This window comes from Pimephales promelas, chromosome 1, assembly GCF_988280905.1.
Source record: "Pimephales promelas chromosome 1, fPimPro1.hap1.1, whole genome shotgun sequence".
NCBI classification, from domain to species: domain Eukaryota; kingdom Metazoa; phylum Chordata; class Actinopteri; order Cypriniformes; family Leuciscidae; genus Pimephales; species Pimephales promelas.
Window position 1 is genome coordinate 30,620,490 of NC_142769.1, and position 24,469 is coordinate 30,644,958.

Consider the following 24,469-nt stretch of genomic DNA (forward strand, 5'->3'; position numbering starts at 1 on the left):
AGAAGCAATCTCTGTTTTAATGCGCGCACATATCTCTCACTGGTAGTGCTCTTTTGAAATTATAATACTCCAAAAACTATCATCTCTGCATTAAACAGAGAGAAGATGAAAGGAAAAGCTGCATATCATTACTGTGGTGGTAGCTAATCACACCCTGCAAGACTAAAAGACGACAGTGTCAGATAAACTACTAAAATTCTCTTTTTTATCATTCTTTCACAAGGAAAAATTAACTACAGTTTTCAACACCGCTCCAAAATCAGTCAATGTAGATTTGTGGCAATTAACTTCAGTTATCACACAGCACCCATCTTTCGCATCAAAACAGAGGATCAGGCAAGCGAGACTGCAGATATAATGTCCTGTACATGAACTCAAACATGTATCATTCCAGAATTATAATTCAGGGCTGTGTGGCATAGTCTGTGAAAGTAGGGCACATTATTTTGCAAGCACTTAAAAGTGCATTAGTAGCTTTCTCATTTTTTCTCCTATAGTAACTGAACTCATGCAAAATGGCAAAATATCAAGTTCCCATATGCTGTTACATATACATAAATATGTATAACCAGATGAATGAGAAGGTTGAGGGTTGAGGGGAGGGATTATTAATTTTTTGAAAAGTATGTCACTTATACATACAATTTCCTTAAAGTCCTATTTCCTATGTTTTATTATCCGTAATTTATTATTATAAATGGGGTCTTAGTTACTTAAAATATATCCATAGAGCCAGCCTGACTTAGGCAATAGTCCAACATTTTTCTGCCGTTTTTTTAAAATAAGCTATCACAAGTAACTTAGCAGGCACGTAATTTACTACTGTTTTGTAATTTCATGGTTTACTAATTTACGTTGCATAAGTTAGTAGTTTTTTTGTTTTTTTTGTTTGTTTTTTTGCGCTTTATTTACATTCAAGTGATATACAGGGCTTGTAAGATGTTACCAGCTCAGTAACATCTGACAGGACAGGAAAGTTCGTTTTTCTGAGGTGCGGAAACTGTTTTTTGAAAAAAGTTACGAAAATAACGTTAACACTGACATAGCCTGACAACATCTCATCTGACAGCAGATACTGAATCAGGTACAAAGTGTTTTTTCTCAGAACTCAGAGTGATGGGGAGTCACGTTAGCCTCTGACAGAAAAGTCAACCGCTTTTTTATGCACATCGTTCAAAATAAACGTCTCGCATCAGAAAAACAGAATTTGTTGAGACCCACTTTTGTGGAATTTGTAGGCACAATAGTCAATTTAGACAATTTTTACTTTATTTCAATGAAAATGTAAAAATTATAGTATAATAATTTCATCAGTAATCACATTACAGTTACTGATAGCAGAGGCAGTTTAAAAAAAAAAAAAAAAATAGTTAACTTCAAAGGGGATTGTCTTTTTGTGAATTGGGGAACATTCAGGTAAATTGTTTATTTTCCATCCAAGTATGTTCAATTTCTTAAAAAAAAGGTTCCCTAAATGAATGTTACAACCCAACTGTAAATACAATCTAATTATCTGATTATTAAATTACCTAAAAAAAAAAATTAAAAAAAAATAAAAACATGCTTGTAAAAAGTGGGGGGGTTTTTTCAGCCAGTTGAAGGCGCGGTACACTTTCATGTGTAGACATGACCTGGATTTTTTTTTACCACCTAATTTTGAGCCAGAAAACGTTCCATAATAACGTGCGGAGTGCACCAGATTAATGCATTTATCTTTAAAATGTGCAAAATTTTCACCCGAAGGAACACTCGACAAAGTGCTAATCCTGTCATAGCTTTTTAGTACACAATGGTTACCGTAGATGCAACGCGAGGTGCTGAAGAGCACAATTCGTTTGAATCCAAAATACATTTTCACCGCTAGATGGCAGCAATTCCTAAACAATGTCCCTGTAAAATCACTAAAATCACTATCATGTAGTTTTAAGTTTGAGCCTATAGACCTGTCTCTGAAAGTGGTGTACAGTGAGCTATTTTACCTCGTCCTTGTTTAGTGGTCGGAATCTAGCCTGGTATCTGCTGAGCTCCACGTTGAGACGGTGAACCGTCATCTTCAGCCCATCATTCTCATCCACCAGCTCCTGAGCCTGCTGCCTCAGACTCAGCAACTCAGAGCTTTCACCTACACGCACACACACAATTGCACATAATAGAGATCAGATCAGAGCTGATTTATGCAAAACCAAACACGTGTACATGTACACATTGGGTGTTTCTTCCAGCAGCAAATCATTGCAGTACACGAGATCCAGGGGACGGAGTTGGATCCAGATCTAAGGGGTGGAGATGGGTAGGGGTGGGCTTAGGGATCAATGGGGCGGAGATGGGTAGGTTTAGGTATATGTAAGATGGGAGGAGTTGGATCTGGATCCAGCTCCTCACCCTGGACTTCATGTTCTGCAGTGAGTACCATCTTGTTTCTTCAACTATGGACACTTTGCGTCCTCTGGAGGCTAATTCTGTCCATCTTTTTTTACCTGAACAGTTATGAATAAGTGTTATTTCCACCACATCTCAAAATTAGGGCTGTCAGTTAAACACGTTATTAACGGCCTTAACGCAAACACATTTCAACGTGATACTTTTTTTCTTTTTTTAGGCGTTCCGATTCCGATACTAGTATTGGAAATGCCACCGATACCAATAAAAATTCTGGCATAGGTATCGGCGAGTACTTCTACCCGCGTACCGATCCGATCCAAAACAGACATTTAAACACGAAACAGAGCTCAATACATTACTCGCGCGCTGTATGGGGGAATACAGCTGCACACTGAGACATGATACAATATGACACATGCTCTTCTCTTTGAATGACAGCTAACCACTTGTTTCTTCTATCCTTTTATTTTGGTATATAATAAAATACCAGTTCGGGGTTCCTCTTTCGGCTGTTTGTGCAGCCAACTGCAGAACATAATGCAGGCATTACTGTGACCGTCGTTCGTAAAGATGGCGGCACAAAGATACAGTAACGTCATGTGACCCGAACAAATACAGAAATATTCTAAAAATATTATAATAGTTGGCAGGATATTCTTAAAAAATGTCACTTCTTGTTTTGCAGAAGAGAGGTAGTCACATAGATGTGGAGCAACAAGAGGGTAAGTAAATGATGACAGAATTATCCTTTTTTGGAGAACTATCACTTTAAAGATGGATAGGCCACAGTGACGCAGTGGGATGTGTGGCAGCACCTGTGGAGTTTCCTCTCTCTGTGCGAGAGTGGCAGAGCTCCTGCTGAAGATGCTCTATGTGCCGACTCTGTTGTAAACATCTCTTCTCCTGAGCCAGAATTTGAGTCTGCTCCCTCAGCTCCTTTACAAGCGCTTGCTGCACCTCTAGCGTACTGCGCAACACTTCACTGTCCTCTGCACCACACAGCCACACAGGCAAAGCCACACACAGAATTGAAACCATAGAACAGAAATGCAAATATATTACATAAGAATATGACAGACAAAACCAAGTATAAAAATCAAAACGGAAAACAAGACACAGCAATACAATGCAACACAGCACAATGTGACACACCAACAGCAACAACGATGGCACAAAATGCAAAGACAGGACAGAGGGAAGACTGACAGGAGGACAGATATAAAGAAATGAAATGTGACAGATGAAAAAGCAATGTGAAGATTTTCAGAATTTCTTTCTAAGATGGACTATAGCCTATTAATTCCACTTGATGTGCAAACAGTAAAAAACATGTTTATGACCATCTGTTTAATCCTAATAAATATTTATGAGTCTGCCACTCTATAGTCTGTTGGGAATACTCAATACATTCATTCCATTTCATTATTAGTTTCATATTATTCATAGTTCATATAGTTCATTATTTCTTTCATTAGTCGTTTGTGCTCTAATGTTAACCTACAATTTTTCAAATCCAATGGAATGAGTCTGGTTTTAAGACTCGTAGCCAGTAGAAATAACCAGTAATACATTTAATCATTAATTAAACATTACATTGAAGCAATAAGCCAAATTGGGGCCATGTGTTGCAGTAACTTTACCATAATTAAAGAGATTTTAGCTGCAAAATTATTAATTAGAAGGACAAAGGAGCTGGGAATGTCAGATGTCAAACAGTAGAGTCAAGCCCCTCACCTGGACTGATGTCTCTCTCTTTTTCTCTCACTGGACTCGCCTTCATCCGTGAGGTTTCCCTTTTTGAAGTATTCAGTGATCTGTGAGACTGAGCGCTCCAGTCATCATTAAGCTCTGACAAGAACAATATGAAAAAAAAAATGATAAAACAAGGAGTAAATTAGTAATTATACAAGAGAATTAAAAAAGTGAGTAATCACAAGTGAGTGAGTGAGTAAACGAGTTGGAGTTGCTCTATAAGTGAATGTAGGTAGACCGTAATCTAAACACTATCATTCAAAAGTTTGAAATCAGTATGTTTTTGAAAAAAACTCTCTTATGGTCACTAAGGATGCCTTTTTTTAAAAACAAAAATACAGTTAAGAATAATTTACTATTATCTATATATTTTTTAAATGTCTTATAATTATAAATATTCCAAACTGTTGTGCTACTTAATGTTTTCGTGGAAACATTGATCATTTTTTTCTCTGATGAATAAAAATTACAGCATTTATTTGAAAAAACTTTATATATTATATAAAAATATATATTATAATGACAATATAATTGTACATGTACATTAATATGTTTTAAATATAATTATGATTACTGTAGGCTAATACAGGCCAACAGTATGTAGCAGGGCATTCAGTTCCTTTTGAAAGTACTTTTGAACAAAAATAAGATGTCAGTGTATTTCGTTAGAATTTAACTTTGCCAGCTATAAAATATCTAGCATTACCTCACGTTTTACCACTGATTTTAGAGACAGTTGATATGCATGGGCCACTGGCCAATGACAATTATCCTGCCGTTCCATACCACACCCACTTCCCTCCCTACTTCTAACAGCCATCCACGCCCATTTAAGTTTCATTTTTCAAAATGATTGTGAGCTAGACTTGAGCTGAAAGAGGGGGGTTTCATGACCCTTTAAGGTCAATCTTGTAATTGTAACGTGATTTATCATGTTTAATGTTTGAAAGGGGCTTAAGAATCTCTCTTTAATAAGCTCAAAGCAATCTTTATCAAAGCCAACTCTTTATCCTATTTTCTTAAGACACTGTTCTTCTATTATTTGGCAATGTCTATAAACCTTTACAGTACTCCAGTTTACTTTAACATCTCCTTGTTCCATTAATCTTTCACATCCAGTTGTCTGCCAAAAAACACACGGCTGGCAACCAACCTTATATTGTATCAGTTGCTTCTCCCTTATGTTTATTCTCATACCATTCAATTGCCTAAGTACTTCTGAATCTCACACTACAGCCTCACACCTTCTTCTCTACCCATCCACAGACAGCTGAAATTCTCTGTGGCTTCTCACCTGCTTCAACCACTTCCTCAGACTACAGAGTACTTACTTCTTTTGACACGTCTAAGAACCCCCACCCCACACACACACACCCAACCCCACAAACACTAGCCACTTAAACCTGATGTAGTGCACTTAATCTCTGAACTCTCTTGCTGTTCCACAACGTCTTTGGATATCAGAGAGCTGACACAGTGGAAGAGAACAATATGTAGAGACATTGTACTATCATTTCACAATTAACACACGCAGCCAGGTCTATCCCACTCAAATCGTTCTCCATCCTTCCGCTATCCGCTGCTCACCCTCTTACATCCTCACTCACTGCTGAGGACTTGATAACCTACTTTCAATGACCTACAGATGTAGACAACTTTCTCAATCACGAGGTCATTTTCTGTTGAAGGAATTCACTCATATATGAAAAACTTACCCTCATGTAGCTCTTGTTTTTCATGAAAATTTTGGAAGTATGTCCAGGTCATTTTATGCATGCAGTGGAGTCTAGAGCATTCAAGGATAAAACTTCAAAAAGATACAAAAGTACCCTAAGGTGATACACAGAAAAGTGATTCATAACTGGGTTTGAATACTATTTTACAAGTCCTATGATAACAAATAAAACAAAATTTAAGTCGTTATTCGCTAGAATGTACTCAAATTTACATTTGACACAATAACATTTACAGCTCTCATTGGCACATTCAATGAAGAATTTGTGATAATCAGTCTGTAAATTAATCGAAATTAATAGTTTTGAATAGCTGCATTTACATGGACCTTTATAAGCGGATTGACGGCTCAATCGGACTAAAACACCTTCATGTAAACACCTTAATCGATCCGATTGAGCTCGATCCGACTGGAATTTCGATCGGATTGAAAGGGGTGGTTTACTCCTTTTGTAATCCGATCAAGAGAACATGTAAACACTTGATCGGATTGAAAACCGAAACTAAAAGGACAGCGCATGTGCAATGACATTACAATAGCGTAATGACGGACAGAACGAGCTGTTCTTCCTGTTGAATAAAGTGTCATATAAATGAGTATTTCGTTATTAAAAAAATCTCATTTCACTCAGTGTCTGTGAAGTGAAGCAGGACAACGTCCCACCAGTGCTTGTTTTAGATTCTCATCCACATAAGACTTTTGGGCGCTGGGTTTTGCTGCGTGATAAATATAAACAGCACGGCAAAACGGTTCATGCTCATCATCTCCAAATCATGACCAGAGACGGATAAATATTAACTTTGTTGATTAAAACAAATAAAGAACCAATAGGGGAGAATAGTTATGTACGAACAGTGGCATATTCGCGCAGTGTGTGCATGTCAAAAAATCAATTCCGATTTGAATCTTGTGACATAAACGCGCACATCAACCTGATTACTTTATTTATCATTCATGTAAACATCTTAAACGGATTCATCAATCGTATTGATTTCATTACGATTGTGTCCATGTGGTTTATGAAACTGATTAGAACCGATTAATTTACAATTCAGACAGTTCCAGTTCACTCTGATCCAATTGAAATTGCATGAAAAAAAGACATTCCTTTTCATTTCCATGAAGGACAGTAACAAGTGTTTGGTACAGCATGAGGGGATACAAGTAAATAACAATTTTTTTTTTAAATTATTATCTCATCACTTACCATAGACTATCTTGTACAATATTAAAATCCATCTTTTAGATCTCACTAAAGGTGGAAATTATAAGACAGACTGCAGTGCATGCTATATTACATTATGTCAAACATCCTTACCAAAGATATTTTGCTTGAATCTTACAAGGCTTAAAATCAGATATTGACCCTTTATTGTGACTCCTAGTGGAGCTGTATCATCCTTGCTCTCCTTGTAACCTAGTTTGCTTCTCATGTCTGTCTGTGCCCTTGGTCTCTAAAGTTACAAACACTGACAAGATTTTGTCTGCGTTTCTGACATCTCAGCCCTAGATTAGACCTCAAGGTCAACCTCATCTCATCTTCCAGCAAAGTTCTTCCTTCACTGGAAGTCTCTGTTGCAGTTAAAGGTGACACAACCATTGTCTGCTGGTGCATAAAAAGCTTGGCAGTTGTCCATTGATCACTTTGCAGCAACTGCCCAGACCTGCTGTTTCATGCTCTATTTCAGAGGGTAAATCCATCCTTCCAGCAATCTAGACTAATGTTGGTTTGCTTGCATCTGCAATACCCCTCTCATACTTATTTAAATCTACTCTTAAACAACTAATAGCAATTTCCTTAACAACAATTTTAGGAGTGGGTTTAAAAAAAAACTCTTTACTGTCACCACCGAGAATAATAGACAGAAACAAAATGACTGCAGGGAGGAAGAGAAGCAAGGGATACATCAAGACAAATTTCGAGGTAATTCCAGTCTCTGTCTAGTCATTATAGATATAGCCTCATCTCTCTCATATCTCATTACTGACAACAATAAGCCCATGAGAGAAGCTGACTGAGAAGACATTTGTTAAATTGGCAGAGCCATTACTACCATTTTTTATTATGATTACTTCTTTCAAACGCAACACAGTAACCACCTAATTTGTCTCTAGTCTGTTGAAAGCTGTGCTCTAATAAATTTGACATCAACTGATCCTTCACAAAGACCCGCCCACCGCTCTCACGCCACACATCATGTTCTTACGCAGTAAAAAATTCATCGCAGAGCAAAGACGACACACTAAGAACACACTGACAGACAGTCTATTTTGGCTCTTTAATGTGTAGTGACAGATTCCTGTAGCGCCTCAGTTCAAGCTGCATGTGAACCGATCATCCCTTCTTACTAGTTATAACACGAAATAACCATGAATGAACATCAGAAGGTATGTTGTTTCAACCATGGGAAGATGTTAATGTACACCATTTTTCAAGTTCAGGTCCACCGACGTTAATCTACTAACTCTCCTGTCTGGTTAGTTTGTCGGACAAATGGCGGTTTCGGAATAGAGTGCCGAAGTTACGATGTCACTCTGTAGGCCAAAACGCGGAAGTGAGTTAGCATTTTAGTGCTACCGGTTCCCTCGCTCTAAGTCTATGGGATTTTTGAATTGTTTTTTGCTAAATCGCCTGAAATAAGGTCTGTGGTGAACAAAGCCTCTAAATATTTTCACGTTTTGATCTATGCCATAGAACACAAAGTTATAACCTGCTTATGGTTTTTTAAACTTTATTGTGTCTGATTGTGTTTTTTAAAATCTTTATATAGGCTTGAAAATGTTTTGGATTAACTTGTAAAGATCATCTTGATAGACAAAACGTGTAAGGGTCACAACTCTTTGTTGAACACAGATCTTATTTTTTGCGATTTTCCAAAAGTTTATGGGGAAAATGCATTGTTTTTCGACCGAGGGAACCCATGTGCCGCTAGCTTCCGAGTTGTCCTACAAAGTGACGTCATCACTTCGGAACTCTATTACGATTACTCAGATCGCCTGTCATTACTCAGATCGCCTGTGGAATTCAGCTGTTGTGATGGATAATGTTATGGCAAAAAGGGGAAGTACCTGGAGATGCCATGCTCCCACGAGAGGCTGATCTTGGTTGTCGTAGCAATGATGGCTGCTGTGGAGACAGAGGGAAGTTTTTACTGATTAAAGGGTTCTTACTGCAGAATATCAAAGACCACAGACTGAATTACTAAGTATATCCAATAGTGAAAAGTGCAGTATGCTTCCTCAATAGGCAATTTAACTCTACTAATGAGCAATTTTCCACATTAAGAGTTGAGATTAGAGATCTTCTGGCAAAGGTCTACAAGCACCAGCAGAAATGGAAGCATTCTAATCTGACAATATGGAGTTATACAATAGAAAGTGGCTAGTCAGTGTGCACATGTATACGTGTGTCTGCATATTAACAGAGCACAGGTTCACATGGCCTAATTGGGGTGTATGTAAATACATGGATGTATTAGCTGTCAGATCAGAGAGCCACTTACTAAATAGTGAATCAGAATGGTTGCAATAGTCTCTTGTGTCAGAAATAGCTGAGATCATTAATAAGCTCTTTTTCCCTTGTTCACCTTCCCACTCTGTCTCATACTGTCTGATTTTCATTCACACTCCTTCACTGATAATAACCTCTGTCTCTGTCTTTCTAAAGGTGCCTTTAACCTCTCTATGGCAGTGTCATTTTTCTCCTCTGTCTTTAGAGAATTTGTTGAGCCCTGGGGCAGAATGACATTTAGTCCAGAGTAAGACCACACCAGGATTCAACATAATTGACATTCTTAGAGCAGCTTTAATTAGCTTTAAACCCTGAATTAACTGAATCAAAAAATCTTCAGCTTCTCATTATGGCTGATCTGATGAGAGGTTTTCTTACCGTTTGAGCTGCTCCTTCCTGAACCACAATTTCCTCTAAAATACAAAAATTGTATTAATTATAGTCATGAAGCTGCATGCAATATTACCAGGGCTCTCAAAGTCAATGGAGTGTAATGACAGAAAGATACGATACATTAATATTTTATTTACACTATACATCCTGTATAATATAAATAACACACACACACACACATATATATATATATATATATATATATATATATAGTATAGAAAACATTTAAAATAAAGTTATTAATTAAATACTGTTATAATATAAAATAATGTTATTTAAAAACTATATGACATATTTCACAATATTACCCAATAAATGAAGCCTTGCTATAAGACATATTATATATATATATATATATATATATATATATATATATATATATATACATACATATATATATATTTATTTATATATGCACTTTTTTAGCAAACCTTCAGTCGGTAGTGGAGACACAATATCGAATGCAGAGTCTTCTGTCTCTTCACCAACGTCTGAATTGGTCTTGTCCTGAAAAAAAGATTCATTCAATTAGTCAATACAAATATTATATGTATATTATAATCAAAATAAATGCTGCTGTAAATAGTATTTAAACATCACAAGCTATAAAAATATGTATCGAATCAGACATTAATTCATATCCCTTTATGATCCCAGACTGGGTTTTGATTTAGAGCAGGATTTGAATAAATCGGTAGCTCCACCTCATGGTGAATTTTAATAAATGAATCAAATGCATTAGAGTAGAAAGCAATCCACATTCAGACCCAAACAAACAGACACAGACACATGACTGTACCTTCCTGTGTTTTATTGGCACAGCGTAAACAACATTTATGTCATCAGCTCTGCTCTGCCTCTCAAGGGACTGATACACATGATCTTCATCTCCCTCTAGTCCCTCCACCTCATCACTGTCATCACCTTCATCATCCTCATCAGTATGTCTTAGGGAGGACACAGGGGGTCTTTCTGTCATTGAATCTGGCCATCCATCCCTAAAGTGAGAGAGTAAATTCATTAATTTCATGTCTGGCTCAAGTAATCAAAAAATTACTCATATTCATAAAATTCATATATTTAAATTGCATAAAATATGTTGACAAGTTATTGCTGCCTAAACCACTCTCTGTAAAACATCCTCTAAAAAGAGTGCAATCAGACCAAAGACTGAATTTGTAAGTAAACTATTAACCCCCTGCTGAACCAATTATGTCTATATCAATGTGGCCTGCTAGGTTACCCTGATAAGATGACATTCTGTATTATTGACAATGATTGTGCTTTCAGACTCATTTAAAGGATTAGTTCCCCAAAAGTGAAACTCATCCCCATGTCCTTCCACACTGTGAAATTCTTTCTTCCATTGAAACAAAAAAGGACAAATTACAGAAATCTGGTCCATGTGACTTACTTGCACTATATTCCAAGTCTTCTGAAGTCATAGCTTGTGTGACAGGCAGAAAGACATTTAACTGACCAATTCATTGTAAACATCTATTCCTCTCAAAAACTCATGAATGTGCCAAGGAGAAAATGACAAAGAATTACAACTTAAATTTTAGTCTTTTTAGGCTTCAGAAGACTCAGAATATAGAAGTCATTACTTGTTGTAACAACATTTTTATGTTGATTTTTTTATGGAATATTATTTATTATAAATGATTTATTCATGCAATGCCACCTCTTCTCTGATGACATTTTTACTGGCTCGAGTGCTGGACAACCTGTCATTCACCGCAATAGCAAACCACAACCACCCAACCAATTCCATCCTGTCAGTCAAATTAAAGTTTTGTCCAACGTTTCTTCTTGTTTGAAAAGCCGTTTCACTCAGATATATCACGTAGTATCTTGGGATAGTGCAATATTCTTTCTTTTAGCGTGGAGCAATCTTAAATGTAATCTCAAAGTAACAATTGTAGGGGTGGGGGGTTTCTTAACATGGGATTATGATGCTCTTTGTTGAGGTTGAATGTATTTTTTAAGTCTTGATTTCTTAAAGTCCATTGTGTGTAGCGTGTGCAGTGTAGCTTGTTAGCTGTTTTAATGTCTATCTTTTATGTTTGATTCAACGAGCTCTGCTACAAAAATTCCTATGTACCTGTACAGCTGTACCGGTACAAATGGCAAATAAAGCTTTAACTTAACTAACTTAACTAACTTATATGTAATGACACGAATGAATAGCGAAGAAAAGACTCGCGTAAGACTTCATGAAGACTTTTTTTTTAATTAAAGCAAATTAAAATATAATACTCAATAAAAAATATTAAATATTTTGTTTACTTGCATGTCATGTGATAATTTGTTGTTTAAATGATTAAAATATTAACCTAAAATCTCTTGCTGACAAAAAAAAAAAAGTTTAGGTCAATGAAACGATGTACTATAGGCTATTACCTGGTATAAAGTGCAGTGGCAGTGTAGGGCTCAAAGCCAGTTTGGCTGTCTGCAAGTGAACAATCACTCTCGGAGTAAGATCTTTGGCGTGGAGGAGGAATGGCAACCGTCCGGCCTGTCAAGGAGGAAGACAATATGGCAGCTGCCAAAGCAGACCTGTGACAGATATCAGAGAGATTACAAAGTTTACAGATAAAAAGCTTGTAAAGATATTGAACAAATAAACCTGAAACAGGAATGTTCGATGAAAAACATTATAGCTAATGATTAGACCCTCAAGAACATGTATGAATTGCGAGCTGTGTAAAATGGAGGGGAATTAAATCGATCTGGATGGATTGGGATATGTTATGTGGGTATACCTGGGTCTCTCTGGAGAGGGGTTAGGGCTTCGTGGGGGAGGAGTGCGGGGAACAGCAGGTCTAGGGGCAATGGTGGCAGCAGGGATCAAGCCATGAGCTATATGCCGCTAAACATCCACAACCGCAAACAAGATCACACATTTTACTACATCACAGGATACACTTGTTAAAGTACCATTGGTAATAACTTAAGTGAATACTGAGTAAGTTATTGAATTAGCTGCTAATCTTTTTATAGGTTGCTTAGTACAACGGACTTAGCCAAAGTGTAACGTTTGCTAATATTATTAGTTATATTTAAGAAATAGAAGACTTACAAATTCTCTCTTCTCTTTTCTCCTGAAACTGAAGTTGAATTTGGATGACATGACGTTAACGTTAGTCCTCAACAAAATCCCTCGCTTCGGTGAGGGATGTGAGTTTAAGATTTATGAAAACCGCGGTCTTGGACTGATCTTTCCAGAGCTATTGGTGTGGCAAAACTATGTTTTATTGCTCATAACTGACAGTTTTATAGTTTTTTTTTATAAACAACGATTATTTTCATCGAAATCTTAATGGATTCAACTCAACTTCACGTAACTAGACGCTCTCCATAAAAAAACCTTGAAGTATAACAACCCCTCCTATTGGTTTGTTTGTGCTCGCTTAACCAATCAGCGTTGCTTTTTAATCCTCTTAGCAACGGCGTCGTGCCACGTGTGAGTGCGACAGTTCTCCAGCAGAGGGAAGTCTCGACCACAACTGTTAAGTCTGCACGGGACACGGGGGAAAGGTGTTTGAGGAAAAACAATAAAGGTTGATTTATGTTAGTTATTATTGACTTTTCTGTTGTCTATGGATAATTTTAAATAGCTACAAGTAAATATGAAAATAAAAAATGAAATGTATAATGTATAAAATATAGTTTTGGCTTTCAACCAGGCTTTGTGACCTCAGAATCCCCAAATAACAGAATTAAAGTCTATTTGAAAATATGAAGAACTATTTAAAGACTTCATGATCTTTCACCTTCTTGTTGTGCAGCTCAAGTCTTTGGATCAAATATAACCTTAAATTAGTAGATCATTTCAAAAATCAAAAACCCCACAATACTTTTCGCTATGAGGGTGCAATGGAGGTGGTAGTTAAATATAATTTTAACCAAAAACACTGAAGACTAAAGGCAAACCACTAACGTTACACTTTCCTAAACATTTAAACGTTTTGCAGGGGATTTTGTGAAATACGCATAACCTAAACGCATAACCTTACGATGAACACCATACATCAACAGCAGAATGTTATTATGTTTAGCTAACATTATGAAATCCTACAAGTGTGTTCCTCAATTCTTCCATGCTTTTTACTTTATTACTCCATATTCTACTACTACAACTACTATTATTATTATTATTTATTTTTCATAAATCCTCAGAACATGCACTGAAAGTAGGAGAGAGGTCAGGATCACTGTCACATCTAGAGATTTGAGAATTTTTAATCCTATTGTGTACTATCTGTGGAGTCAGCCCCGCTGGAGTGAAACCTAGTATCTAATCTTCATGAAAGTATTAGACACAAATACATTCACTGAAGTCTGTAATGGCATAAAACTGGTCCATGTCCAGTTTTCATTTAAAGAAGACAATGGAAGTTGTAATTGCAAATATTTTTGGTGTACAAGACCAGAATTAATTTCAATAATTATGTCATCTTCTAATTTGACTCCATTTTTAAGTTAAATGTATGCTTCCTGAGTTTTTACAAGACTGCTGAAGAGGAGAAAGTGGTGAGTCATACTCTTAGAAATCAGTCTGGTGGAAAGTGTTCCTGTTAAAAGCAGACTCATATGGGATATGGAACTGATTCCAGTAAAACTCCAGTTTTTGAATAAAAACTATTGTCAGTGAGTCAAGTGTATTTCTGATATTAATGTTCTCCAGCTGTAGGAGATTCAGAGACATCTTCTCTATCTTTCTCTTACACACACACAATACCACGGTGACATCACTGCTGGCGTTGGTAAGCAATCTCTCTAATAACCTAACCAAAGCCACACCATAAAATTCCCCAGTCTGTGAGTGATTTAAAATCCATTAGTCCACCGCACCATTTTCACTGCCCAGAATCACATGCGCGGAGAACAACACAAACTATGTTTTTCCTTTAATAAAAAGAGAGGAACAGAGTATGAATCTCTTTCGCTCTGTTACTGAGGTTCCTAAAGAAGTCAATTGATAGTTTTATTACTATGGTAATATACCGCATTTTATTTTACAGCATTTTACTCTCTAATGGTGAGATTTCTCCATTCTGCCCTGCTTTTACAATGAGTTTCACATACAAGTCACATAGGGCAACAAGGCTTTGAAATATACATTTTAAAAATATTTATTTAGGAGAAGTGGGTAGTAGATGAAAATGCAAATTGGAAAAGTAAATTAGGGCAAACACAATCTGTTTTACAACAGTCAAAAAAAAATACATGCATGACCTGTATTAAGATGTAACCATTTGCTTACGCAATTGTTACTTTTAACCAGAAATAGGCGTGGGTGTGATGATTACACAGTGAATGACCACAGTAACCTGTTACACAATAAGAACAGCCACAGCTTTGACCCCATATTTTATTTAGATCAAAATGTACATATACAACATAAATGTAGACAACAATATAGTTTGCATCAGAATCCAGACATTTCCATATACGTATCCATTGGTAATCTACATAAATTGTAGAAACAAGAGCAACTATAAATCTATAAATCTGCTCTATTATTACTAAAATTTAGGGCACTGATGCAGATTCTGGCTTGCAAAGATCTGTGAACATTAACTTTCAAAGAATCAATATTATGTAATCTTATAATATCAACATCCCCTCAGAACAGTGTTTGTCATTGTAATTCAAAATGTGGCACTAGCAGAAACATAAATGGTAAGGATACATTCATTAACAATAATAAAGTTTTTACAAGCAGGAGTGGAAGTCCAGTTAAATATAATTTTGTCAGTGTAGACTGTTGTAAGGCATTTTAAAAGCTTCTGACTTTCTAGGATTCTGAGAGGCAGTGTTTTCCACAAATAAATGAAAAGTTAAATATTATCAGGAAGACAGAAAAACACACTGTAGCCTTTGAGCTATACCATTTAAACAGAAGAGCGTACACCAAGTAACAGAAAGATTTGTAACCAAAAAAAGACCACAGTTTCACAATGCAAAACCTAAATACTTAAAATTAATACATGTTTATATAGATATTTTTCACTTTATTTTGCATATAAATTATTTGATTATCAAATGTGTATAAAAATCTACTTTGTAGACAGTGAAATATTCCACTGAACACTGAAAAAGTGTCAGGTAAAACACATGAAACAAAGGTTAAAAAGAACGACATTTGTATTCACTGCTATATTCCATCCTTCTTGCTTGAATTTGGCGATAGACTCCTATCATAGTATTTCGCTTCAGTACGTAAATACTTGAGTTACACCAAATCATATTACTGTTTCTATAGACATTCCAAGGCCAAAAGCTATTCACCGTCCTACATTCTGTTCTTCTACAGTGACAGACACCGGATTAGAATTCTGTTTCGATGACGCAAGATCATCACAGAAACCTGCCGTGGTGGTCTGTCTGTAAGCTACAGGCTCAAAAAAAGGCTGCATGTTAACATCTGACAACCTACCAGCCCTCTTTTTAATTTAAAGCGGATGTCTGTTAATACCACTAATTTGTGGAATTTTCAAAAAAAAAAAAAAAAGAAAAGAAAAATCCTTCATAACACCATTTAGCCATTCAATAAAACAATAATAAAACAAACTAAGAAAAATAAAAAAATACTTTGAGCAGCATACATTTTATCTTAGATTTTATCAACTGATTTGTTAAAACACGTAATCATTCACCTTTAATTTATTGGCGAGAGTTTCTGGACAAACAGACTATCGAAGGAACAAAAGTATAGCTTACACCTGTGTTTATAGGTCTGTGCAAAATGTACATATTTATTTTCCATCTGTAATTTATCTGAATCTCACTAAAAATCTCTCCTCCTCTTCTTGCAATATAATGTGCTTTTACACTATCAGCATACTGTATGTTTAGTAGAGAGCGCTTTCATTATACGAGTTGGGATAGGTAGGTCTGTTCCAGGGTCCATTGTAATCTGCACTAGGCAGACTCAGCGTGCTGCTGCTCTTCTTGTTCTTGAGACCCCAGCTGAGGAATGATGGTTTTTTTGCTACCTTGCGAGACTTCGGGTTTTTATCATCCTCATCATGAGCCAGGCAGATCATGGAGTAGGTCTTCGACAGACCGCTGCAGTAAGTAGCACTCTTGGTGGGCTTCAGAGACAAATAGAGAGATGTTTGATTTGATTTACTTTTACTATTAATTGCCAAGGGGAAATTTATATGTCACAGCAGCACAAAATACAATAAAAAAATAAACATCCACATACACAACAACAACGTCTTGTTCTCAAATATAAATTTTTCAAAGCATTATGACTATGATTATATATAGATAGAGAGATATAGAGAATTAAACCACCAACACAACTTATTGAATAAAATAGCATTTATTTGAAATTAGGGTTGGGTATCGTACGAATTTGAACGATTCTGATTCCAATTCCGATTCCTTGTTTCGATTCCGGTTCCTAACGATTCTCGATTCCGATTCTTTTAAGAGGCAGGGTCAAAAAATTTTAGCTAACCTTGCTAACCAATGGTATTTCTGAAGGAAATAATCCTTTCTGAAGGAAATACTCCTTCTGTCACAAATACTCCTTTTGTCACAAATTTAGCATTTTGCCGAGATTTCATTGTTTTTAGAAAAGTAAAGCCACACTTTGGACCACAGACGTAAGCTACTCTTGTTCGACTCGCGTAGTTATGCCAACACTTCCGGTAGACGCTTCTTCGTTGGTGTTGTTCAGCGGTTTCTTCTTCAGCTCGGCGGACTGTGAATATCGAAACTAGGAATCGAAATTTTAACTTCTGAACGATTCCGGGAAAAATGAAAAGTTAGTCCCGGTTCCAATCGATACTCGATTCTCGATACCCAACCCTATTTGAAATATAAATATGTTGTGATACTGATACTATAAATGTCTTTACTGACACCTGTGATCAATTTAACGGACTATATGCACGCAAAAGTTCCGCATTTGACGCAAGGATGCTCTACCGTTTCCTGTTGGGGAGATTAAAGTGGAGGAAAACGGGATTATGGCAGAGTCTTCAAAATGTACTGTCCTCCCGTCTTTAAAATGAAACTTTCATACGTTCAGATGTAATTTTATATATAGTTATGTTTCTTTAATATAATTTTAAAAAGAAGCATAAACACAACGAGGGGTGTCTGTTTTATCTGTTTTTGTGACTAACGTTTCTTTAATACAACCATGGAGTTTAAAATTCAATATAAATTCTCGGTATTGCGTTGGACTCTACGATCGGCGGAAGTTATCGAGCATCCTTACACCTTCACCGGAAATACCACCGTGCATAGAGTCCATTCTTCCTTGATGAAGAAATGTATTATTTCTTCTTTTTTAAATCGTACTGACCCCTTTTGAACAGTAGTGTTTTTATATTCTAACTATATTGTTAACATTAGTGGATCTAAATACATACTATTAAATTTAATTCCTCAACCAATGTAGGCAAAGAAAACCTTGAAAAAAAAAGAAGTTACCATTGGCTGGCTGCTGCTGTCCATCATGCTGACCACTCTGATGGCGACGCCTTCCTCATCCACATCCTTCAAAAGCTTCATAACGTCACTCACTCCCAGCCATTTGCACTCTGTGTCGCCCACAGCAACAATGTAATCTCCCTCTTTCAGTCCCTCAGCCTGGGGATGAAGAGATAGAGGAGAGAAAAAGAAACAAAGGAAAAATAGAAGAAGGTCAGAGAAGTAAATCACGTCCTGCAAGAGTGGCGCTTTGACACTTCAGTTATTTATGGTATGAGTTTATCAGCACGACCACACTGCTGTTACCATAGAGATGAGCTCTGAGAGGACTCGCTCTTGAGCTCCAACAAAAATAAGGTGAGTTATTTGTGGGAGACACACAGCTGCTTGAGACAGCTTGAGACTCATTTGGTCAAACACAGGTGCAGTGGGCGTGGATATATGCGTGTTTTGTTTTCATTTAATTGCTGTGGTCAAAGATTGAATCTACCCTCAGCTTCAGGGACAGTCACGTGTATAAAAGGAAGATTAATTGAAACAGGAAGTTGGTACCTCTTCTGATAATTGTCATGACTATTAATTATTTACTTGCAATAAAATGGAGGGGGGAGAAGTTTACAACAAGGAACACAAAAAAGGGTACATTGACAAATGTCTCAGATTCTTTTTGTCCATAGAGTTGTACACAGTGGTTGTTTTGAACACCATTGTTCATTATATGGACAAAAAAGGTTCTTCACATTATCTTTTGTGTTCAACAAGTATTATTTAGTGTCTGTGCGTGAACACTCACTGCTGCGGGACAAAGGGGATCGAGTGACTGTATCTGAACGGGCACATCTCCCTTCAGAGTGAATCCGAGGTCTCTCTCCTGCAGTCTTAGCCGGATGGTGCGTGGAGCTGACCATCTCTGCTTAGCTGAGAACACTGACAAAGGCCCCTGCACAACACAAATACAACAGCAATTCACTATAGCAACTCACCTAATTCAAACACACTCAGGCTGTTTTTAACTTTAGCCTGCCACCCTGGTTGTCCTTGGCTGTAAATCCAAACTGCTCACCATCCAAACATTTGGCTTACTGGCACACTGACTTCATGCAGTATATGCGAATGGCTTTGCTCATATGGCATAGAAGGTTTATTTAATATCATCATGAAAAGCACCGCCATCTGAGGTGATGTTCAGGTTGAAGCGTTTAAGGTAGTGGTTCTTAACCAGAGGGCACAAAATGTTTTACTTCAGAAGGGGGCCAAAAGAGCCTTAAAATTTAAATGTAGTTATATTAAAAATCTTAAAGGGTCAGTTCACATAAAAATGTTATTTCTTTCATTAATTACTCACCCTTATGTTCCAAACCCATAAGAACTTCCTTCATTCATCTTTGGAACACAAATCAGTTTCTGATTTGTATAGGTTGTATAGGATATGGGTTGCTGCCAGTGCCTTTCCCACAAAGGCAGCAACGTTATTACCACTTTCAAGGCCTGAAAAGGCAGTAGAGATATCGGTAACAACATTGCTGCCAATGGCTGGTTCAGAAACCTCTCAGATTTAATAAAAAAAATCTTAACTTGTGTTCCGAAGATGAGAGGTTTGGAATGACTATTTTTGAACTAACCCTTTAAATGCAATGATTAAACACAAAAATAAAGATGCGTGATATTAATATTTTTTGACTTTATTTGATTTTATTACAACAGAACTACCAGTCACATACTGCATCAGCTTAGATAGGAGGGCCTCTCTGAGAAAAGGGGGGTATTTAGTCAAAAAGTTTCAGAACCACTGGTTAAAGTGGTATATGGTTGACCCCTGTCTCAGAAAGGTCATCTGACTTGATTAAGGACTTGCAAAGCTTATGTTAAAACTCCCCTCCCCATGTTCTACGGAAACGAGATTTCAAGTAAGGGGTCATTTAAAAGTGCCCATGGCAACTGCTACAGGATCCCAGCAGTGGTTCTTTGAACTCTCTGAAGGTCACTCAGACATCTGAAGGTGGTAAAACTCAAATATACGCTTCCATAAAACTAACCACATCATAAACTCTGCCTCCTTCACCTGAATTAGCCCGCTCCCCACAGCCTGAGGGAACGGAATATGCGTCACTGTGGTTCTCGAATATTCCAGTTCTGTACGCCAGATTTACAAGTCTAATATTCTAGCACAGGGTCAAAACGATTCGTCCAGTTTCACAGAATCTACTCCAGACGAAGACTGTTTGTTACAGAAATCAAACTCAAAATAAAGACAAACTGTTAAATGTTAAATCTATTAATTAATTTAAAAATACATTAATACTTTAGTTAATATTTAATACATACAATAACTTCTATGATAAGCATGTTTTTAATTGTTTTTAAACTTATTAACTATCCTGATATCATCTTGATGAACATAACACACCCAATGATGGTTAATAAAAGCTCAAAATATTTTAATAATTTATTCTATGCCATAAAATAAATCATACCCAACTAGTGATTTTGTTCCTAAGCTTTTACATGTCTTGAAAAATGTGGCAAGTGGCTAAATGGGACTACTGAGGTCATTAGACATCATTGTACTGAACAGGAAAACCCATCTACTCACTAGTCCACTTTTACAGCCTCGTGTTTATACTCGCACTGCTGCAAACTATTCTAACTCAAACTTGCCAAATTTTAGACTTTAAATAAAGTTTGAAAGAGTTTTCAGAAGCTTTGTGGTGGTGATATTGAAGTTGTGAGACTGCAGTGTAGCTCTTTTTGCTTTTTACTTCTGGTGATTGGTATTTAGGCATCAAAATTCATAATTTATAGTCATGTTCATGTTCATTTGTGAAGATTATCTTCAACAAATCGTTTAAGAATCAGAAACATCTGTAGGTCACAGAACTCATTTTCAGCAATAATCCAAAATACAATGGGAACATTTTGTTTTTTGTTTTTTTGAGGGAATCAGAGTGATGCTAACTTCTGGATTGAGCTACAATCACTGCAACACTCTATAACGAAATTATTAACGCAGAGACATACATTTGACAATTATATAAACTTACAAAAAAAAACAAACAAAGGTTTTAGGAGGAATCAAGTTAAAAAACAATTTAACAGCACATCACCCCTCAACAAGTCATTCAATATATGGTAGGTACCATTAAAGGTTGTATCAGCGATTTCAGGCCCAAACCAAATTTATCACATTCATCTAATCTTCCTAACGATTCACAAGCTGCTCGCCCCATAACCAGGCTGTCAAAAAAATGTCTCTGTAGGCAGCCAGATCTGCAAACAAAAACAAAGGGGAACAACCACCACTCAAAATCAAAATAAACAGCCTTCTAACCAATCACCGACAGAGGGGGGTGTTATTTGTTATTTGTTTTTGCGCTCGTTCACGTCACCAGCACGCAAAGTCGGAGCTGAAGAATACTCCAGCGTCTATTAACTTTCTTTAACTTTATTATGCTTTCAACGGACCAGATACATTTAACATGGAAGAGGCAATCCTCAAGAAGAGAAGGAGGATTAGGGCGAGGGAATACCGGCGTTTTTCGTCAAAGAAACGAATAATAATCTGGAAGGCTTTTGAACGGTGGAGAGGTTGCACTGTTTCTTATGGACAGGTGAGTAGCTTCTAGTGCTGACTTTTTTGTATGTGAACTGTGTGTGAAAATATAATTCTTTAAAAAAAAGCTTTAGCGAATATCAGATTGTAGGGATTTAGTGTGTGAGTTGTGTTTGATATATGCATCTACTTTGATGTGTAGCCATAACATTGTACCATTAGCAATAACACTAGCCTACGTTCAGGACTAACTTTAGCAGAATAATAATAATAATAATAATAATACGCTGTTATAATATTATTCCAGATAGCTGTTGTTACCATGAGTTTTAATCAGTCTGATAAAATCAAATCAGCCTAATTCAAATTTTACAACTCACAGAATGAGCCACCATTGAGGTAGACAATCTAAAAATATGTGTTTTTGTCAATTTCGGAAATACGTGTGCATGATCGTTTTTTTCATGATGCACGAAACGGGAGGGAGGGGCGAGCTAACTTGGTTTGTTTGGGATCTCGCTTCAAACACCAACAGAAGTGACGTCACCCACAATCGCTGATAGAACCTTTAATGTCTATGGACAAAATAGTGCAGGATGAGTTTTGTGCCAAAGTTAAATGCTTAAGGTTAGATGTTTTTTCAAACCTCTGACACAAAATACGAGTAATAGTAATAGTAAAAACAGAGTTGATTTGAGTTTCAGGATGTTATAACACTCAGAAATTCAGATTCAAACCACAACCAGGGTTATTCATATTAGTACTGTAAAAATAATATCTTACTCTACAGACTGACCAAACAGATTCCCCAAAAATTCTAAAATATGCTTCAGCATCATCCCAAACTGGTTACAGCACTTTGTTTTTACAAAATAAATTAAAACCTCAGATTGTTTAGGTTGTGGTCTGTTTGGCAAGTGTGTATGGTAAATTAACATGGGTCTGTTCAACAGCACACAAATGCGCACAAAAGATTTTATTATGTAAAACTATTCTGTGTACCAAGAAATCTGCAAATTTGTACAAGCATTCCTGTGCTGTGAAAAGAGCTCAAACAGTTTTTGAGTAAAATTAGTAGCCCACATACCAGCCGATGGAATAGGTCTGTGACTTTCACCTTGATGGCAGCTGTAATCTCCATCTCAGCTTTCTTTTCCGTTTTAGCTAACAGAGAAGGAGTAAAACAATGTTATTGCATGTTTACACTGTCAACTGAACTTAGCACTTTTGTTCTCTACTGTAACACGCAGGTCGTGTTCTGAGAACACAGTTCAATATGTGACGCTTCGGTGAAAACAAAACGCACTGTTGCATATAGGTTACTTTTTAGATTTAAAAACTACAGCAGAACAGTCAAAGTTTACATAATGAGCAAATAACATCAATCTCCAATAATCCAATCATGTGATCAGGCGAGAATATTTGTTTAAATCTGTACCAGGACACATCCAGATGCATTAATGTTTATAATACAAGTGTGATATATGGTTACATGCGATTCCAAATAATAGGGCGGTCACACTGCACTTTTAGTTCCATTGATTTCCATTCATACGCATACAAATGCGATAAACCGGAAACGTAAGTTCACCACTCTGTCCAGTAAATTTGTGAAGATTTGTGCCCTATAGAAAATTAATTCTTCATGACATGACTGCTGTGCTGAGCTAAAGTAAAAGAACACAATGCATACATCCTGGATGTATTATACATTGAATTAAGATTTTAAAAAAGATGCTGCAGAATGTACCGTCATATTACGACCGCTGCAGTATTTGCAAAGTTTAGTGCGACCGTGGCTTAACCCCGTAAGTGGTCTGAGTGATCACATTAATTTAAAACAATCTAAAACTGACCATCTCTGACTTACAGATAATATCTGGTGCAAGCATGTAGTCCGTGAACTCATCTTCCTTATCATTTTGGTCGAACTTGGTAAGAGAGCGTTTGAGGCTAGCTTGCAGAATGTCACTCAGGATGTCCAGTTTTTGCAGGTGTCGACAGCAGGAATGCGTGCGGATGGCCTCTTCGTGTCCCATGATGGAGCGCTGCAGATGAGCTTTACCTGAGCAAACAGACAGAAAATATTAGATCAGTGTGCTAAAGTGGAATTTCCCAATCATTCATGTATGAGCTTCACACCTATTCTCCGTCTGTCGTCCTTATTCTTCAGGATGTCAAGAGGAGAACGTCCCTCTGGCATGATGTCGTAAAGTTGTGAAAAAGCCTTCTCTTGTTTGTCCTCATCATCACTAGGCGTCACTACACATACAGACACATGTCATCAACATTTAAAAATGGTGTCGTTTTGTTCAATCCAACATACATTCCTGTAAATTTTATTTTATTCTACTAAAGCTGTTAATTGTTGTGGCATTTACACATCCCATTGTGCATTTACTACTTGGTCTGTTGAGCCCAAATAAGCTCATTAATAGCCCAAACGGCCTGTTATGGAGAGAAGATGGAGGAGTGACTGTTTGAATAACAAAGAGAATGTTACATAATCCCATTAGTTCTGGCACAGTCCATCAGCACACTGTCAAAAATAGCCGATACTGAAACTTCTCTGGCTTTCATCTGCCTCCCTCTTTACGTCCTCAAAAAAGCTCCCCAAAATAAAGTCCATTAAAGCACTGATACCTGAATCCTTCTTTACTCTCACAAGGAAAAGGAAAAGGTTTCT

General features: G+C 36.8%; 2 protein-coding genes across 6 annotated transcripts in view; both read right to left on the reverse strand.

The window, feature by feature from the left end:
- cep89 (centrosomal protein 89) overlaps positions 1-13,147 on the reverse strand; it is a 68,859-nt gene extending 55,712 nt beyond the window's left edge. For 3 of the 5 annotated variants that reach the window (XM_039657519.2, XM_089129480.1, XM_039657511.2), the window contains exons 1-10: positions 12,856-13,147; positions 12,539-12,645; positions 12,177-12,332; positions 10,573-10,771; positions 10,205-10,280; positions 9,759-9,793; positions 8,939-8,996; positions 4,117-4,230; positions 3,198-3,371; positions 1,980-2,122 (exon numbers count right to left, since the gene is read on the reverse strand). In XM_039657519.2, coding sequence (XP_039513453.2) covers positions 1,980-2,122; positions 3,198-3,371; positions 4,117-4,230; positions 8,939-8,996; positions 9,759-9,793; positions 10,205-10,280; positions 10,573-10,771; positions 12,177-12,332; positions 12,539-12,645; positions 12,856-12,906 — 1,113 coding nt within the window. In that variant the 5' untranslated portion in view covers positions 12,907-13,147. The remainder of the gene's footprint in view (positions 1-1,979; positions 2,123-3,197; positions 3,372-4,116; positions 4,231-8,938; positions 8,997-9,758; positions 9,794-10,204; positions 10,281-10,572; positions 10,772-12,176; positions 12,333-12,538; positions 12,646-12,855) is intronic. The other 2 variants (XM_089129477.1, XM_089129479.1) reach the window with 2 other exon arrangements.
- Positions 13,148-14,895: 1,748 nt separating this feature from the next.
- Positions 14,896-24,469, reverse strand: part of rhpn2 (rhophilin, Rho GTPase binding protein 2) — a 35,898-nt gene continuing 26,324 nt past the window's right edge. The window contains exons 10-15 of the mRNA XM_039657496.2: positions 23,926-24,045; positions 23,654-23,848; positions 22,871-22,947; positions 19,027-19,173; positions 18,234-18,392; positions 14,896-16,876 (exon numbers count right to left, since the gene is read on the reverse strand). Coding sequence (XP_039513430.2) covers positions 16,634-16,876; positions 18,234-18,392; positions 19,027-19,173; positions 22,871-22,947; positions 23,654-23,848; positions 23,926-24,045 — 941 coding nt within the window. The 3' untranslated portion in view covers positions 14,896-16,633. The remainder of the gene's footprint in view (positions 16,877-18,233; positions 18,393-19,026; positions 19,174-22,870; positions 22,948-23,653; positions 23,849-23,925; positions 24,046-24,469) is intronic.